This window comes from Lissotriton vulgaris, chromosome 9, assembly GCF_964263255.1.
Source record: "Lissotriton vulgaris chromosome 9, aLisVul1.2, whole genome shotgun sequence".
Lineage (NCBI taxonomy): Eukaryota > Metazoa > Chordata > Amphibia > Caudata > Salamandridae > Lissotriton > Lissotriton vulgaris.
Window position 1 is genome coordinate 1,224,209,172 of NC_141697.1, and position 20,285 is coordinate 1,224,229,456.

The following is a 20,285-nucleotide window of genomic DNA, read 5'->3' on the forward strand; positions in this document are numbered from 1 at the left end:
TCACTCATACACCTTCTCACATACCCACAAATCCACTCACACACCCACTCACAGACCCACACATCCACTCACACACCCACACAACCACTCACACACTCACTTAAACACACATATAACCACTCACACACCCACTCAGACACCTACTCAAACTCCCATGCAACCTCTCTCACACCCATACTACCACTCACACACCCATACAAACACTTACACACCCCTACATCCACTCACACACACACCTATACAACCACTCGCACAGCTACTCACACTCCCAGAACAAAACCTCAGAAACCTATTCACAGACCCATACAGCCACTCACATACTCACTGGCAGACCTATACAGTAACTCACACACTCACTGACAGATCCATACAGCCACTCAGACACCCACTCACACACTGACACAGAAAGTCACACAGTCACACACATAATTTATGTTAGAAATAGTATACTCATTAGTAGTACACAAAGTATACTCATTTAACTTTTGTAGTAGCTTAGTATTTATCTTTAACACTCATAAACATTTAGAAAACACTATCACTGCATGATGTCATCAGTGATGGCATTTGAGATGTCATCAGTAATGTCATGAGTGATGTCATTGACCATGTCATGAGTGATGTAATATGTGAGGTCATAATCAGTGCTTTTTGGGGTGTAAGTTATAGTTAGCTCTGATAACTATAACTGCTGAATTTATATGATTTTGTGCGTGTAAAATCTGAGCATAACTATAATATCCCTGTAACCTTTGGTTATATATAGGAGTTTTGGAAGGGACTTCTCTCTTTAGAGCCTCTGTGAAGGCTTTATGACTGGTATTCTAATCAGGGAAGAGTGTTGTCTGTTTTAGAGGTATGCTGCAACTGCTGCTAAGAGCCAGTGTACAGAAGTGCAGGCAAGGACTTCCTTGCGTACGTGTAAGAGATAGAAAACAATGCACGGCATGGAAACTTTAAGAGAACCTAACAGTTTTGTAAAGCAGTAATGCATCCACCTCTCCTATTTTGCAACACAGCGTGCACGAGTGGTAGCCTTGTGCACTTCCCTTCACTTCTGGAAGGTTGTACTACCAAAACTCTAAGGACTCAGGCGCCAAATTGCAAGTTTGGTCTGATTGGGATCTGGATGTCTGAGATGTCCCTGATGCTGAATAAGAAGGTTTGGTATATGCATGAGCCTCACTTGAGGACTGGCTGAGATTTCCAAGGGAATTGAATACCAAGACTCTGTGGCCCATGTTGGACCCACTAGGAAGAGGTTCTTGGATACCTGCCTCATCTTCCTTACCATGTACAGGATTAGCTGGAGAATTAGAAAAGCAGAGGCAAATATCCCTGACCAGATCATCCATTGTGTATTAAGCATCAACTGCGATTGTGGGTTCCTGGAGGCGATGTTTTAGAATTTTGTGTTTTGTCAGAGTGGTGAAAAAATCTATTGTTGGAGTCTGCCACCGTTGGAGGTACGTGTGAAGGACTCAAAGGTGGAGTTCCCAGTCATTCACTATTCGACACGTCCTACTGAGGAGATACTTGAAGTCATTTTCCACTTTCGGCAAATGCTCTATAGCTGGTGAATGTTGTTTCTGAGAAACAAATGTGTTCTAGTACAGAGAGAGGTCGGGAGATCTTCCCTGCGTCTGGATGTAGAACATGGCTGTGGTGTTGTCTGTTTCCCTCGTATGAGTGGAAAGAACTCTTTGAGAGCTAGTCTGATGGTTTGGAGCTCCAGGTGGTTTTTGTGGCACCCTGGTGCTAAGGGGCCAAGAGTCGCTAGACAGTGATGTCACAGAGGTGAGATTCACACCCTACAAAATTATGCATTGGTGGTGCTGGCCACTTGAGGGAGAAGTCTAGAATCGGCATTGGCAGAACGTGTGCAATTTGCTGCACCGTCAATACACAAAATTACACAAGATTACAAGAAATTACCTGATGAGTGTAACCCAGCATTTAGAGTTATTTTCTTAGAGTAAAATGCACACTTGCATCTAAAATGGACGCCAGTATGACTTTTGTGGTAAGAAAATAATGCTAAATGCAGCAGAACACGAACAGCAGTAGCCAGCAGCCGCTCGCACTCGCTAAGTTTATTCATCCTTTGCTCCTGCGGTAGAATTTTTGTGCCAAATTACTCATAATTATGTGATCACATAATTTCTGTTAATTTTGCATCAAAAGAGTCACACCTAATTACCTAAATTACTCCAATTACTCAGCTGTAATTAAAATTTCACCTAGGACTAGAAACGGTCTGCTGAGTAACAGCTTGTTGCGATTCCACCAAATCAGTTAGCGAAGACCCTTGGTCATTGCCAACATTAGATTCCCCCCACCTCCCCTCCGCTTGTCCCCACTGTCTCATGAGGCATTATTGTAGTGGGCGCATATGCCAGACGGCAGTTGGTACACTTGCTATGTATGAACGTATCAATCACAACAGTTTCATGACAGTTCTTGGATTGCGTGTCTGGAAAAGAGGCTGCAGGTGTTGGAACACCATAGCCCTCTAGTTATTTGGGTATACCTTGATTGTCACTGTGTTGTGGACTGACTGGAGGAAGGACTTGATTTGTTGTGCTGGAGATGCAATTTTGTTGCATTGATGGTGAAACTTAGGTCATGAAGCAGAGAGAGTGTTTTTGAGTGTCTGCCGGGTATTGCCGTTAGCTGCTGCTCTTGATCAGCTTGTCATCTAAGTATGGAAAGTCAAGAATGACATTTCCACGCAGGTGTGCTGCTACAGCAACTAGGCACTTTGTAAACACACTTGAAATACTAGTGAGTCCAAAGGAAAGCACCTTGAGCTGTAGTGCTGTCAATTTACCATGAAGCGCAGGTACTGATGATGCACTGGATGGATCAGGATATGAATGTACGCATCTTCCAGATCAAGCGAGGACCTTAGCACAGCAGAGGAATAATGTCCTGTAGATATATGTTGGCATTAAAGGTGCAGGGAATAAACCCCTTATCACATTGGTCTGCATGTACTAGTTCAGTTGCTCCATTTTTAAAGAGTATCTGTACCTCGTCCTGTAGGAAGGGAACGTGGTCTGAACTCAGTATGTGGTAGCGGGGAGGGATGTTGGGGTGTGTGTGAAATTTGAGGCAGTAACATTCCGGCACAATCGGGAGTACCCATTGATCGGAGATGATGTTTTTCCACTGAAGTAGGAAGTGCCTCAGCCTTCCCCCGTCGGGTGTTATGTGGATATAGGAAGGAAAGGGGAGTTACTTTTTGGCAGCATGGGAGCCCCTTTACATCAACTCTCCTGCATTCACAATACCCATTTCCTCTATAAGTGCTTCTTTGTAAGGACTTAGGGCCCGATTCACAGAACTAACTTAAGACAAAATCCTAAACTTACTACCATTTTGGTATTCACAGAAGGCACTTACTCATTTCGGTATTCACAGAAGTTAGGACTCCTAACTTTAGGACCCCTAAATGCCTTCTGTGAATACCGAAAGTCTTAAAGTTAGGATTTTTCTCAGTTTAGGAGTAGTAAAGTTAGGACTCCTACTTTACTACTTTACTAATCTGGGACTGGAGGTCTGCAAGGGCACCCATGCACTTACCTATGTCTGTATCCTTTATTTTCTTGAGTACCAAGTCCACCAGTGGGCCTTCCGGCAGAAGGTACATTTAAAAGGTGCTGTTTCATTTTGTGCCTAAACCCTGACACCCGAAGTCAGACATGTCTGCAAAGTAAGATGCTGGAATTAATGCCCCTCGCTGCAGTGTGCCTTGCATCAAGGAAACACCTGTTATCAGTGTTACTAATAGTTCGTTTTGTATCTGCAGAGGAGGCCCATCAAGTTGGCAAGGCGACAATGTGTGCCTGCCCTAATGTGCCCCCCATCTGCCTGCTGCATCAATCTTTTTAGAGTCCTTGTCAGGTCAAGGAGCATCTCCGATGGCCTGTGTAGAGAACTTTCTATGGGCAGTATAAACTAACAAGGAGTCGGTGACTATCCGCCTCCTAATGTAAGCTGGGTCATCTGGTACCAGTTTGCATGTGTTTTTTATTAATGGGTTGCCACCGTAGCCTTAACTGGTTTCTTGACATTCTCATTAGCTGACCTAATCATCCTCTTAAGCATCAGTAAATAGTGTACCGTGAGTTCAGTTTTGGATGTTGTTTTGACCTGAGAGATGTCCACCATATGTAGTTTTGCGTGGTGACACTCTGATGCCTTCTGAATTACTGCATGGTGTACAGAAGGGTCATCTAGTGAGGATGGTTTGAGAGGGTAGGACTCCAAGTCAGGGTCACCCTGTGGATCTATGACGCAATCTTCCCATTGGTCGCCCCCTTCACCCCCATGGCTTAAACGGTTCATCATATGGGTTTCGGGACAATTAGTACTGCCTGAATCTGAATCCTGAGGTTTAGGTGGATACGAGTGTGGAGGGAGAGGTGGTGGTAGAGGAGAGGTGTGGATGATAGATGTGAGAAGCGTATAGGACTTGTAGTTAGGTCTTAAGCCCTTTTTGGGCTTAAGGGCACTGGAGTAGGACATCCTAGCTACTCCTCGAAAGTGATTATGTGATTATGATTATGTGACAGAGTTCTGTGGCTGGTGGCCGTGCAGGAATTTTGCCAGTGTCTTCTTTTATTGAGCCAGAACATCTCCCAGTTTCTAAAAGGTGGAATTTCCTGAGATGTCCAATTTTGGCATTGAGGTAGGTTTTCCCATCGGCCTCGGTGCAGGTTGTAGAGTGAGCCTTGGAGGTGGCTTTGGCTCAGAAAGTTTTTTATGTCAGCTTGTTACCTGCGCTGGTGTAATTTAAACTCTGAATGTGACTTTTTGGTGCCTCAGTGCTAAGGTGGCAACACAGAGTGGTGAGTTATGGTGCCCTTGGATGAGGCCTCGTAGGTGCGGATGCAACTTCTTGGGTCCGGGGTGTCCTGGCTGGAGGTGATGGACCCAGAGGTTTATGCAGTTTCCGGGTCTGCTCTTGGCTCAATGTCTCACTTCATGGGAGCTGTGCTCTGAGATTGACTTTCAGGTGCATGCAGCTTGAATTTTGACTTTGGCCCCAAGGCTGGCATGGGTTGTATCGCCTCAATGTCTCAGCTACTGGAAACGCGTGCCTCTGGATCATCCAGTGCTTGGTGTGACGGGTTTCCGGAGAGGCCTGCCTCTTTCTTCTGGGCGCCCGGCATGTCTTCAATGCCAAAAAGTTTGTACGTCTCTGACAACACTTGCTGCTGCATATTGTGGTGTGCTCGCCTTCAATCCTCCTATGCCAGAGTCTTCTAACAGCGGAAGGCAAGACAGGCATTGGAGGATATCTCAATGTGCTCTGTGAAGAGGCAGAGGTTGCAGACCTCATGGTAGTCGTCCCAGGTGTATTTTGCATTACACCTAGCATAAAAGTGGAACGGAGTGCGTTCCATAATGTAGTCCGAGGTACATTTTTGAGAGTCCCTTAGTAGAGTCGGAAGCAAATGGCTGCTTGAGGCCGCAGTGCATTCTAGGTACTTTGTGTGTTGGCTGTCAGTTCCAAACATGCTTCAATGCGAACAGAAGGCTTCCTTGATGCAATCAGATGTATTTCAACACAGGGCTGAGAAGGGACCTGCTGGACCCGAAGCGGATCTGAAAAAATCAGGTTCTAAATGCACTGATTTTGGAGCAGCGTTCCCAGCTGACTGAACCAGATGGTGGAAGATAACAATTTGAGGTGGAGCCAGTGTACTGTTGCATTGTGGACAAAGGGTGGAGTCACAACAGGTCTTGTGACTCAAACTTCCTCGAAGAGAAACAAGTTGCAAATGTCTGGGCCCAACACTAGATGGCAGACGTATGCAGAGGATGTGTATCTACAGCCACAAATGCTATGAGCACATATAACATTATGGCAGTGATATTGCCAGAGTAGTTAGAGTTAGGTCAGACTTTCCATAAAAAAAGGAATGTTTTTTTTTTTTTATAATTTTGGTGCTGGTCGATGATTCTGCACGAAATCTTTTCCCAAAAAAATGTTTATCCACTTTAGCTCCTCCGTGAATCTTTCACATTGATTCATCAAGTGAGGGCCAAGAAAAAAAAGCGGGGTTTCCCAAAACGTTGATTTGTCTTTTTAATTCCCACAGGAAAGTTTGCTCTCTGATTTAGAAAAAACATGGCTGAAAAGAATTACACCAAATTTGTAAGAAATGTAGACCTTTACGCCTGCTTTTCTTTATTTGTTGTAAATCTAGATACTCATAAGGTGCTTGGTGGGCTTGAAGGGGTTAACCACTAGAAAAGTTATGATATTCGGAGCATTGTTGTCCATATATGCTCTGATTGGTCTATTTAAAATGGATTGGTCAATCGTACATAACAGATTTTAGTTACGAAGTAAACTGTTCGCTTGTGGTACCATATCAATTTTAAGAATTGTGGTGTGCTCTAAAGTGATTTTGCTCTTTGAAAAATACTGATCCTCTCCTGGGATTAGATGAAACATGGTTGAGAGAAAACTGTTTATTTCTCCTGATTTGATTTATAGAGATTATGGAAGGTGGCCCAGAATCTGAAATGAGAGCAAATTTTTTATAGGTTCGCACTATCCTCCTCAGCCATGTGAGAACAAAGTCTGATATTCTGATTAAAACGTGCTTGCAACAGCAGAAACATCATGTCAAATATTGTGCAAGGTTTATTATTGCTCCACCACAGAGTTCTAACAAACAACTAGCACGCTAACATTGTGTATTCAGGACAAAGGTGAGGCTCTCCTGGGTGCCATTTTGGTGGAATGGGAGCTGCTGAATTGCCATGTTGCTGGAAAAGGAGCTGTTGAATTTAAAGTCTTGCCTGAGGCTGAAGTAAATGAGCACAGAGATGTTAATGCAGGTATGAAACCAATGAGTTCAACATGATGGGATGGTATGAATATTTTTAGTAATTTGAGGCATAATGTACTTTTTTAAGGGGCTAAAAATAGTTAAAGAGGGAGAAGACTCCATACACACACCAGCCCCTTTTCCTCATGTGTTTACTGACCCTACACACATTCTCTGTTGCAGAGGAGCTCCTTAATTTTAAAACAGTAAACATTTTAGTAGACAAGCTTTGGGCTTAGCATTGGTTGTTAGCCTGCAGGGCGAAGCCCACGGAGGTTGAGTACGAGCCCAGGTGCTACCTCGCTTCGCATGGCCAGAGGCTACGAGCGACGGGGCTTGCCCTTCTGCTCAGGGTTGGGTGCAGGCCTGGCCTTCAGGCCAGAAAAACCCTGAAATTAACTGAAAAAAAGTTTAAGGTGTTGTGATAGTTAGATGTTGAAATGAGACAATAAAATAGACAAAAACACTCAAATAAACCAGTTATAGTTTAGTTAATTAACTTGTGAGCCCATCATGCATTGCTTATGACAGCACATATTACATCACTCATGACAAGTTAAATGATGTCCTTGATGTCATCACACATTATATTTAAAGTACAATATTGTTCAAATTACTGATTACCACTGTCGCCAAGCTAATATGTGAGGTCATAAGCAGTGCATGTTGGGCGAGCCAGTTATAACTAACTGACTAACGTATAACTGGTATATTTCAGTGTAAAACTTCTATTGTTTATGGACTGTTCAGGAGCAGTCACGTGATTGCTAAATAATGTCTGTATTCTTGCCCTTTTAAAAAGAACAAGGGTCCCACAGCTTCATAAAATGTTATGTTAGATTTAGGGATAAGAACCCTGATTTATAGTTTGGTGGAGTGGATGGGTTACTCCACCACAAACATGATGGATATCATGTCCATCTTATTACAAAGAGCCTTATAACCTATGGCATTGATTACAAGGGCCATATAACCTATGGCATTGATTACAAGGGCATTATAACCTATGGCATTGATTACAAAGGCCTTATAACCTATGGTATTGATTACAAGGGCCTTATAACCTATGGCATTGATTACAAGGGCCTTATAACCAATGGCATTGATTACAAGGGCCTTATAACCTATGGCATTGATCACAAAGGCCTTATAACCTATGGCATTGATTACAAGGGCTGTATAACCTATGGCATTGATTACAAGGGCCTTATAACCTATGGCATTGTTTACAAGGGCCTTATAACCTATGGCATTGATTACAAAGGCCTTATAACCTTTCGCATTGATTACAAGAGCCTTATAACCTATGGCATTGATTACAAGGGCCTTATAACCTATGGCATTGATTACAAAGGCCTTATAACCTATGGCATTCATTACAAGGGCCTTATAACCTATGGCATTGATTACAAGGGCCTTATAACCTATGGATTTGATTACAAGGACCTTATAACCTATGGCATTGATTACAAGGGCCTTATAACCTATGGCATTGATTACAAGGGCCTTATAACCTATGGCATTGATTACAAGGGCCGTATAACCTATGGCATTGATTACAAGGGCCTTATAACCTATGGCATTGATTACAAGGGCCTTATAACCTATGGATTTGATTACACGGGCCTTTTAACCTATGGCATTGATTACAAGGGCCTTATAACCTATGGCATTGATTACAAGGGCCTTATAACCTATGGATTTGATTACAAGGGCCTTATAACCTATGGGATTGATTACAAGGGCCTTATAACCTATGTCATTGATTACAAGGGCCTTATAACCTATGGCACTTATAATAAGTCGAACAGAATATTTGTCATGTTTGTGATGCAGTAAGTCATCACTCAAATTGTAAATTGGGCCCTCGGTCTTCTCTTGCATACGTAATTTTAGGATATGTAGCCCAAGAGGCAGTTTGGTGCAGTATTCTGTTTGCCAAACTGTTAGCTTGCCTGTTTCATTGTAAGCCAGATAGATTGCCATGTTTAGACCGACGGAGATTCAGTGGCTCCGCCAATGGAAACAACGGACCAAAGGCCTGTCGGATATTAGGCTGTTAGTTAATAGAGTCAGATAGTCGACCCTAGTTAGGGTACACATTCAATGTTATTTTTTCTTGCTGTAGATCACCTAGGAAAAGAAATATCCCCCCATTGTAAACGCCCATATTTGATTTGCAGCAGCGTACAACACAGCCGCCGCTCAGCAAAGCTCCAGCGCCTTCAGAGGAACTTTCATGGCTGCGTCTTCTCTCAAGGACAGAGATCTCAGTCAGGCTGGCGGAGATCCCTAAATATGGCAGACGAACATCCGCTAATTTGGCGGCCATCTTCCATGGTGGCTGTGGATATGACTACTGCTAATCCCACAGGCTAGCAAGCCGTAATCCAAACCTTGGTTAAGGCAGTAGGTTTCTGATTATTGTTACAAGTAAATACCTCTTGCTGTATGGATATTTCAAAGATGCGCATGGTTTCGGCAATAACAGTCACATTGAGAGGACACTGGACAAAAATAAAGTGAGCTTGACAAACATATAGTCGTCGGGCCAGATATAAAGTTTCATGGACAGAGTAGAGTCTGCCAGGGTGACAGAAGACAGTACATCCACCACCCTGACGGACTAGCCTGTAGGGTTCTCTGTACATTGATATGAACTTTTGTTATGGCAGTTCCTGTTACGGTACAACAAATTTGGTTGACTGCATAGTTGGCTTTAATGGCCACTAACTTAACTTTAACAAAGTTTTTGTTTCTCAAAAGAAACCCTCCAAAAGTAGGAGTTTGTTACTGAAAAACAAATAACTAAGGACCCCCACAACTAGGGAGCTTTCCACTGGGTGTTTCCATTATTGTTTTTTACTGTCCCCGGTTTCATCTGACAGTGATGGACAGAAACACAGACATCACCCCATCTACCCTAAATAGTGCAGGGGGTAATGCCCTTCCTCTGATGGCCTTAAATCTGTCGGGCCACCAAAGGATGCCGTCCATCAATGGAACTATCAGGGGCAGTCAGCTAGACCAATAACACCTGTTATTTTAAGTTAGACCAATAAATGCATTAAGAAGTGACCTATTTTTTACTTCTTTGCAGGACGGAACTCTTTAACACATCATTCTTTGACCTTCTTAAAATAATTTTCATAAAAAATTATTTGGGGAACTGATTTGCAAAACAAAGCTCCCATTTGACATAGGTGGCTTTAAGTTCACTTCACCCACCTAAGCTCCTTTAATGAATAGCAAGAGGGAACAGTACCAGCTGAGTGGTGACTGAAGAGCTGGTGCCAACCACTAGCAGTGTTGGACATCTCTGGGTCCAGTGCAGAGGATGCTTTAGCCAGGACCTGCAGGCTCAACTGGTCCACCACTTATTTACTGCCGGTGCAAAGTAAGGTGGTATTGATAGCTCAGTGCTGCAGAGATCTGAGCATGGCCTCCTTTGTCTGTGGTTCGAGGCACAACAAAAGGCACACTGCCTTTTGATTTTCCTGAGGTTGATAAAAATGAGTACTATTTAGTGGAGTAGTATTAACACCTATTTGCTCTGCAAAAGACAATTATTTTGCTGTGCATGCTAAGCAAAATGTCAATAAAAGTCAATATTGATAAAAAAAGAATTAATACGAGGCATGGAAGATGACTTCCTTCATCACCTGAGGTCGTCTATGATTTTCATCAGTTTGGTCACAGCCTCCACCGTGGCATTGCGGGCATTCACAATGCCTTGCGCTGTCGCAAGCTTCTCCTCGAGGTCCCGGAAGTTCTCCTCGTAGATGCCCGTGATGCCAGTCTGCTGGATGTCCTTTGCACGCTGGACCAGGGCCCTGGTGCGGGCAGCCAGGTCCTGGATAATGCGGTCCCAGTCTCCAAAGCACTGGTGGCAAGGTTGGCAGTTAGGGAACTCCCCAGAGAACCCGCGGGCACATTGGTCACAGCGAACGCCCGACACACCTTGGCGGCAAGTGCAGTGGCCACTGGCCCTGTTGCATTGAGAGGCCTCAATCCCTCTGTGATCACAGTCGCATGCTGGCCAAAAGAAAGAAAACATAGATCAAGAATCTGGATAACTTGATGTGGATAATACGCACGAAGGCAATGGGAATAAAGAAAAGCTACTCACCTGTAACATGTTCTCACACAGGGATTTGCTTCCTTAATTCATAGACTTTAGAAATCTTCATCACCACCATTCCATGATGTTCATGTTTCTGGGAATGTTTTTGTAAAGGGAATGCTGCTAGAAAGAATTAGAGGCCAGATGTTTGAAGCCTTTTGCAGTTGTAAACGGCCCGAGTCTCAGAATCAAAGCCATTTGCAACAGCAAAAAGGTATTTTGGTGTGTAAGAAACCCACATTGCGTTTCTGTAACACATTACCGAATTGTAATTTCGGTTCGCAACTACATACCAATTTGGTATTTCAATGGGGCATGTTTAGGGCATCGCTTTCAACTACCCAATTGCTGTGGAATATATAAATGTTTTGCCACCGTAATCCAGCCACAAAACAACAATGTTTTACCATCTACTGAAACAGCAACAGGAAGGGGTGCCCAAAGGACCTCTTCCCTTTGTGAGTGTTGAAAAAGAACATTTTGTAAGTGTAAACCTGCCTATCCCTACAAAATGTTACTTGCAAGTTTAATTTTGTTGTTGTTGAGGAAAAAGGATTACATTTTTTTAATGCTTTATTTAAAAGCAGTCACAGACTTGGTGTTCTGCTGACCTCAGAAGGCCAGCATCCCTGTGATGGCTATGACTCCTAGTGGGTAGCAATTTGTGACCTGCCTCATAAATATTCATGAGTTAGGTTGAATGGGGGCCCACTATGAAACAGGATTTTGTGAACCCACCTATAAGGACATAGGTCAGTTTGCAAGAACAGAATGGGTTTGGTAAAAGCCGGTGCACAATATGCGACCCCTTTTACTGAATCCATTCTTAGTACATCTGATCCTATATGTTAGAGAATAAACAGTTACTACCTGTGACATTAGTTTTCTAACAAGGACATGTTTGCTCGGTGCTTTTGGAAAAATGTCCAAGTCATTGAGGTCGTCCCAAAATGAGGACCTGTTTTTCTAAAGGGTACCTTTCCAGAAGATCTCAGACAAGCGATACAAGCACCTAAATGTACTATGTGAACTTTCACTCCAGGCCAATATTTAGTTTATCAGAACAGCAGTGTGCAGGTATCCGTGAATGACAGTCGTGAACGATGAAGCACACGGGACACCTATATCATAAGGGAGCGTTCATAACTCTGCTGAATAGAAGAGCAGACAACGTGGTAGGAGGGTTGCTTTAGAACAAGATAGTTAACAAAGGTCTCAGTTTGGCTTTTTGACTGTAAACTTTAGGACCCATTACATAAAGTGATCATAGGATTCCCTACAGCTCTGGTTAAGGGCAAGGACTGGTGGCTATTGCACAGAGGCTGTGATTGGGCAACCGATCCTACAACTATGCCACACAATATACGTGATGCATAATGGCACTGCGTGCATCCATCACGAGGACCTAATTTTTTAAATTTATTTTTATTTTTATTTAATGCGATTTTATATAGCACAAACTTTACCCGAAGTACCAGTTGCAAAACATAAAGACTAAGGATTACATGCGTTACATAAAAGATACAAACAGAAAAAATTACAAATGTACAAGATGTAAAGTCACACAAAGAGGAGACTGGTGATTAGAGTTATCTCTATATACATAGGGAAAGGATACGGATGGATATACTCTAAGAGTCACCTAGGAATGGTAGCGAGTACAAAGGTCTACTGCATATACTAGTGATTAGAGTTATCTCTGTATACATAGGGAAGGGATCTGGATGGATATACTCTAAGAGTCACATAGGAGTGGTAGAATGGTACTGTGCTCTTCCGTCCTCCTGACGGAAGCGCACAGTACCATGGAGTTCATTGAGCAGTCAAGGACCCGATCCATTCTCAGCCAGATTCCATTTTGCTCCCATGGTGTTTTTAGAAAGACAGATTTCAGGCTACACTGGAAGAAGAGACCTTAACAGAACCTCTGAGGGAAGACCATTGTGTTGGTCATGGGCTCTGTGGTAGTGATGAATAGGTGCACGGTGGCTCACCACTAGCGTTTGGGATGCACCAGTGCGTTTAAAATAATCCAGTAGAAAGATAGGTCCTGTCCACCTCTGTGGTCATGTCAGATAAAACACACAAATGAGAGGGTGTTACTTATGTCAGGCACATTTCAAATAGAAAACATGGTTACGATTGCTTCCACTTTCAGGGACTTACCTCTGCACTGAGTATTCGGGTCTCCCCAGTAGTTCTCTTGGCAGTCTGCGCAGGTGCGCCCCCCAAAGCCCGGCCGGCAATGGCACTTGCCGGTGAACTGAAATAGAGCACATAGCTTTCACTTAGCAAACTGAGGCAACAGAGACACGTGAGGACTAATCGTACATTACACTCGTGGGTGAATTGGGCCCTGCCCTGTAGGCCACCTGGCGTGGCGCTGCTCAGATCTCTGTCCCGCAAGCTATGTTTATGAATGCACAAAACATAACACAAGGCATCCAAAACGATGTTCTCGTGTGTACAGTTTTTGTGTTACTGTACCCTTTGCAAGTAGGTGTTTTGTGCATGGCGGACACTGTGACTTATGTTGTGTGTTATGTTTGTTCCTAGCATTTGGGGCAGAACCATAACTCAGTTTTCAACTGTGTGTCTTCCAGGAAATTTCATAGGTGTTTTTATGATGCACTTAGTTGTGAACACAGCTGCACTCCACCAACCCGCCTTGGTTGCCCAACGTATGCAGGGAACGGTCCCGGGCCAGACAGTGAACCTAACCTGAGTGAGTCTCTGAACAGCAGAGGTTCAGCAAAGGGCCTGGACTGCAGTAAGGCCCTGCGCCCTTCCTCCTGCCTTCCAAGCAAATAGAGAATCTCATTTTAGTATTTGCCTTTGCTTGTGCTTTTTTATAGTACATGAAACATACACGACAAACTCAGCTCGAGAGTTGGGGACAAAATGCTGGTCAAATCCAAGGCTTAAAATGTTGGATGCCGAAAATAGCACCTTTTTTCAGGAATGCCTTATATTTTTTTTAACATCCCCTCACAACTGCTTTGGGGGGAAAATACCTTGGGGTCAGCCCCATATAGCTGTGCAAATTGTTTTCACCGCGCAAAACTCTCATATCAGAGCTGACTTTGAAGTTTGAAGATGGCTGGAAAAATAGTTTAGCCCTAATCCAGCTATCACATTGTGTAAACAAATTTAAATATGTTAACTAACTGGATTAATTTACAGGTTTAAAAAAAATGTATCCAAAAGTGTTAACCCTTTAAATACTGCCTTGCATCTTTTTAAATGTAAATATCTCCAACACTGTTGGACGGATTTACACCAAATCCAAAAACACATGCTTTCTGAGGAAAGTTCTACCAGTTCAAACTTGCTTTATCTTTCAGCAACATTTCTATTTGAGCTAAAACAAAATAAGCATTTGCAATTCAAGAGGTATTGTATTTGCGAGACTTAAAGATATTGCTTTTTTAGACATAAAAGCGGGCACCGTGCTCAAACATAAAGCACAGCCCCCATGTTGTAGATTTAAAAGCGGGCGCCATGTTGAAACATAAAGCACGGTGCACCTGCACGTAAGTAAACAATAATGAAGACAGCGGGCGCCGTGCTAAAATATAAAGCGTGGCACCTGTGCATATTTAAGTTATGTGCATGGCGGCCCATGGTGATAAAAAGAAAACATGAAACCGTGCACCGTGCTAGGCGCTGTGGTGATAGAATATCACTAACACACAAAAAAAGTAGTCCCTAAACGAAATACATAAACACTTACAGCGTAGCAAAACTGTATTTGACTGGTGCTCCTTGCGATAAAACGGAAGTGATGTATCGGGAGGGCCAACCAATAAGGAGCCAGGAAAGAAGAGCAACGCAGTAGATAATCAATGGCAAGCAGCAGGCGGGATTGCACTCTGTATACTGCTTACAGCAGGTCTTGCAGACAGCGCATGTGTGCTGGCTATGCTCAACCTAAAAATTATACACTTTTTCACCTCTTCCCTCAAAACTTTTGCTTTTTGTGGACTGATCTTCACAAACCTTGCCATGCTGGAACTTAGCTGACCGAGTTGCTAGATTGCCAAGTTTCGTGCACTGGTTCAAAAGTTATAAGCAAAGCTAAAACACTATTGCAATGGAAAGAGCGGCTGAACCATACCTACATGGTCTGGACTGACACAGTGTAAGATATGAGAAGCATTATGGACTATGGGCTAATGAATGATATAAGAGGCAGATACCAGCTGTCCAGAGCTGGTGGCCTGGCAGCTGCAGTGATATGTGTCCTTTGTGAGCATACATGTGCCTTACCTCATTACACTTGGGGCTGACAGAGTTGTTGGGGTCGCAGCTGCAGGATGCACACCCCTTCCCGCTGGCCAGGTTCCAGAAGTTGGGACTGCAGCGATCGCAGCTCTGGCCTTGCACATTTGGCAGACACTGGCACTGCCCTCTGGTTCTGTCACAGACACACTCATCCTGGGAGGCACACTGGCTGCGGTCAGTGCCCAAGAAGTTACAGACACATTCTGGAAATTCAAGAAAACCTGAGTGTAAGTAGCTGAAATGAATAGGACAGATAATGGTGTGCCTTGCTCTGCACTGTAGGGTGTCCTAAGCACTAGCAGGCTCCGCCCACACTATGCTCATGCCCTCTGCAGTTGTTCCGGGTGCATCAGTCCCAGCTAATCCAGCACCCAGAGGCGAATCCATCTGACTGGTATATACTGCCCCATGAGGTCACATCAGGAAATAGGAAAATATTTAAAAAACAAAAAGTGGACATTGACTTTCCTTTGTAAAGGACAGAATTACTCCTGCTTTTAAAAGGACCAATTGTAAGTGTTTTTTCAATTTAAATCAATTAACCATACAGTTGAATCAGGGCCTGAATGGACTGAGTTAAAAAGAGCAAAAATGTCTTCAGGGAACTCTTTCATTTAGCTAAGCTTGTCTTAGAAGTGTTTGTTTTAAGGCACAGCATGTGTGTCTGCTTGTGTATTTTAAGGCACTTATAAAGGTACACGTAGAACACACTTTTGCTAAATACAGGAATTCCATCCCTCCATGTGCTGTAGAATAACTCTCCCCATTGTAAGACTGCTAAAAAAACTGACCACTACAATCGTGAATGTATGAAACCTCTCAACACCCACAGCCAACTAACCCCCTGGTACTCCTACAATTTATACTCAACCAAAACCAAACCCATAGCAGGCACCAGGCATGCTTTCAAATGCTCCCCTCACCCATGTGCACACATACACAAACACACACAGACAGAATAAGTAGGATTGTTTCTGCAGACCCATAGCAGGCACCAGGCATGCTTTCACATGCTCCCCTCACCCATGTGCACACATACACAAACACACAAACACAGAATCAGTAGGAATGTTGCTGCAGATGGCTTCTGGCCCCTCACTTACTTCGGCAGCTCCTTCGGGAGGCGTCTCCGTAGAAGCCCAGCTGGCAGTGTTCACAGTGAGTTCCCTCTGTGTGGAACTTGCATTTCAAGCACAGCCCAGTCCGACGGTCACAGGCACCAGGGTCGGTCATGTCAATGTTGTTGTTGCACTGGCACGGCAGACACCTACCGCCAGCCTGGAATGGATTCCCGTAGTAGCCGGGGGCACACTCGTCGCAGCGTGACCCTGTGGAGGCACAGACACAGTCTTCAATTTCTCATTCTGGTTTAATGCATTCTTTTGCACCCAGCGACTCAACACCGCAGAGTCACTAAGATTGACCGGGTGTAATCAGTAGAACATGTAAGTTGCCATGTTTATGCTTTATGTGCCGGGTGTCTCCTCTTTTCCTCTCACTGTGAGTGCAGTGGAGGAGAGTTAGGGCCTTATTACGATCTTGACGAATGGGATACTCAGTCGCAAACGTGACGGATATCCCGTCGGCCATATTACAATTTCATTATATCCTTTGGAACTTGTAATATGGCGGACAGAATATCCGTCACGTTTGTGACTGAGTATCCCCTCCGTCAAGATCGCAATCAGGCCCATAGTCTGTGGAACCAGGAAACCAGAGTTCTTATTGGAGCTTCTACACTTGACCAGACTGTGTAATCTTGGATCATTCGCTTTAAGCCTCTGCATTGTATGTCTCTCTTCTACTAACACTGGCAGCTCTTAGAAGCAGACCAACACCAGTTTTAAGTGCCAGGTAGAAACTCAGGGGCAGATTTACAGACCCTTGTGCCTTCTTGTGCCACCATTGCGTCACTTCTTTTGACCCAACGGCTGCGCAAATAATGCAGCAAATTTACAACGTGACGCATCTAGGGAGATGCGTCATGTTGGAAAGCCCTGCGTCTCATTATACGTGCACCAGGTGCAATGTACGCAGGCTAGGCATTCCCACGCAAAAAGCTATGTAGAACTGACACAGTGAAATTTACAACATTTTACTGCGTCACTCTACGCCTTCACTGCATCAAAATCCCTACGCCTGCACAGACCAGGCGTAAGGAATGATACTGGCTTTTTGTATTGGACTCACCTATCTGTTGTGGCGCTGTCCTGGAGTTGATTCACTTTCATGAGCAACTTCAGCAATGTGTCCCTTTTGGGCCAACAGATGCATCAGTATTTCTAACGCATATGTTAATCCTTGCGCCATGAAGCACTGTATTGTAAATACAGCGCATCCATGGTGGCACAAGGACATTTGGCACTGGCGCAAGGAAACTGGTGCATCTATGCAGATGCGTCCGTTCCTTGTAAATTTGCCCCTCAATATTTACACACAGGACTACAAGATCGCTCCGGGCCACAGTCACAGGTGAAAATAAACACATCCCTTCAGTTCCAAATGTTTTAAACTCAAGAAAGTGCTGTGTGGTCTCAGAAGCTTATATACCTGAATTAATTACTTTAATTCCTAATGGAGTCTTATGTCCTATTTGACTTAGAACCGTCTCAAACAGCAATAGCAACTGATTCCCTGTTCTCCCCTGAAAATCCTGAGGTAGCAAAAGCAGTGGGAACGTTTTTAAAGTAATGCTATAAATTAACTGAAATCAAGAATTACCTTTTAATTAAATTCATTTTATGTTAAGTGCCTTGGTGATGAGTGTGACATATTATTGCTTAATCCTTTTTAATGAAGACTGAATGGTCTAATAACTAAAAATACACTTTACTGCATTTGTGCTTTCCTGTTTCTTGCATTCTTTTCATAACCACCATCACCGTCAGCTAAGGTAACATTTTTGGATTAGCCTGAGATGTCTACTGGCTTGCCTTTGGATGTAGCCATGAAAGTTTTCTTTCTATTCCTAAAACTCAGGTTATTTTCATACACTTTATGTTCATGCATCAAAGTGAAAGGCCTAGTGAGTGATGAAGTGCCCTTCCATCCTGGCTGCTCTAACACACACTCTTCAGCATTAGGAAAGATGTGTTTAGCACAATGAAAAAACCCAGGATCTCTGCTAGAAGCCGCCTTTAAGCACAACTCACACATTACAACCATCCTCTTGCAGACCAGCATGGTGTTATGCATGAAGGCTCTTCACAATGGGGACACACTGCGTGAAAGGGCGAGTAAGGTGGTTTTGCGTGGTAAGGCCATGCAGAGGATACCGGATGGTAGGCAGATTTGAGAAGACTTTTACTCACTCCGAACCCCTTCCGATCGCTTTACCATTCCTGAGGAGGAAAGGGACATGTCAACACACAAGTAAAGCATGCCCACAGCAACATTTTGGGATCCAGGATGGGTGTAGGATTGGGTACCTAGCAATAGCCTAGGATTAAGGAAGCAAGATTTGGCACATGTTGGGTGGTCTAATCCTGTGCTAGATTAAGCTTTGGGGGTATTGTGAGATATTTTTAGAGGTTGGTGTCTCTGAAATTCTTGGAGGGCTGAATTCACTGTCAGTAGCTTATGAAATAGCCAGTGGTACCCCAGAGCATGACTAGCAATACACAACCTAATGTCCCGGTGATGAGCTACCAGCCTTTTGATGGTGCCTCTTTAGATTGAGTTACACCAACAAAAGTTTGCATGAAAACTTCACACAATTTTCTTTACATAGTTCATTAAGGAACATCTGCAGATGTCTACAGAGCCAGATGTAGCAAATGTACCTTCAAGCCACCATGGTCCATATTTAAAGTGGGAATAAAAATCTGACACTTTTACTTACGGTTGGTTTCTTGCTAAGCGACAGCAGCACACACGCCTCTGAGCATCAGGGTGTCTGCAATAGCCCCGTTACTAACAGGATCTCAGGAGTCAGGAAATTCTCCGCATGGCAGGGCTGAGCTGGGTGGGACAGTGATTCAAAATGGCAGGCTATGGATGTTGAGCGGGGATTTCCCCAACCTTCACCTCCCATTTTTCACCTTGTTCCTGCCACAGTGTTTTATTACCTTGCACTGAACTGCGCTGCATTCCTGGCTACCATCAGTACTTGAGTAAGTCAGAACTGAGAGGAAGATGCTAAAAAGGGGAGTGTAGTGGGTCCATCACCATGACCCTTCCTACGCTCCCTTACGCTGCGTCTGCTCTGTTCCTGTCGTTTCCATCCGCCGGTCAATAACTGCCAATATATTCACACAGATGTGGACAACTGCTTGGTCAGAGCATTGATTGATGGGTACATATCTCATGAAAATATTTGTTATGGTTTTTTGGGGTAATTATCCAATGCTTTTATTTAAGTGTAATTAGCCAATGCTTTTGGTGTTACCACTTGTTAACACGCTTTTGCAGAAAGCATTAATAACCGACTACAGTATAGTTATGGGCCCAAGCTTAAGGTGAGGGTGAATGAGGGTGAGAGTAATTAACAGCTCTAAATGCCCAACAGCACGCGGGCAATAAGGGTGTTTGCAATGTTATGTTTGTTCTCAATTATAAAACGTTTTGGGGTTATTAATATCCAACCTGTTGTAGCCCATCCGAGGCACCTATGGCCGAGAATACGTTTTTGAGTTTGATGAATTTGCCACACAGGCTCCGGAAGATTTAATCGCTGGCTTAGGAGTGACGCTCCACATCAACGCTATGTAGAATACTAAGGGGGGGGGGGGGTTCTGCAGCTGATAAACTATGTTGAGGAGGGTAACCCCTGTGATACACACCTGGTTATTATTTTATACAGAATATTGATATTGTGATGGCAAGTATACATAGGTGAATATATATTAACTATTCTTAATTCAACATTTAACTACTTTTAAGATTTATATACTGTCAAAGTAGGTAGATGTGGAGGTAAGAATATTAGGTACATCTATACTTACCTTCATATAATAAGCTGTACAATTTTGTGGTAGTCAATGTCCTGGCTGCGATATTTTGGTAGGCCAACATTTAAAACTCAATATTGT

At 43.6% G+C, this 20,285-nt stretch overlaps 1 protein-coding gene across 2 annotated transcripts in view; it reads right to left on the bottom strand.

The window, feature by feature from the left end:
- Window positions 1–20,285, bottom strand: part of LOC147693099 (laminin subunit beta-2-like) — a 251,162-nt gene that overhangs the window by 39,175 nt on the left and 191,702 nt on the right. Inside the window, exons 22-26 of one of the 2 annotated variants that reach the window (XM_086939354.1) lie at window positions 18,567–18,596; window positions 16,359–16,583; window positions 15,241–15,458; window positions 13,138–13,234; window positions 10,511–10,883 (exon numbers count right to left, since the gene is read on the bottom strand). In XM_086939354.1, coding sequence (XP_086795480.1) covers window positions 10,511–10,883; window positions 13,138–13,234; window positions 15,241–15,458; window positions 16,359–16,583; window positions 18,567–18,596 — 943 coding nt within the window. The remainder of the gene's footprint in view (window positions 1–10,510; window positions 10,884–13,137; window positions 13,235–15,240; window positions 15,459–16,358; window positions 16,584–18,566; window positions 18,597–20,285) is intronic. The other variant, XM_086939355.1, reaches the window with a different exon arrangement.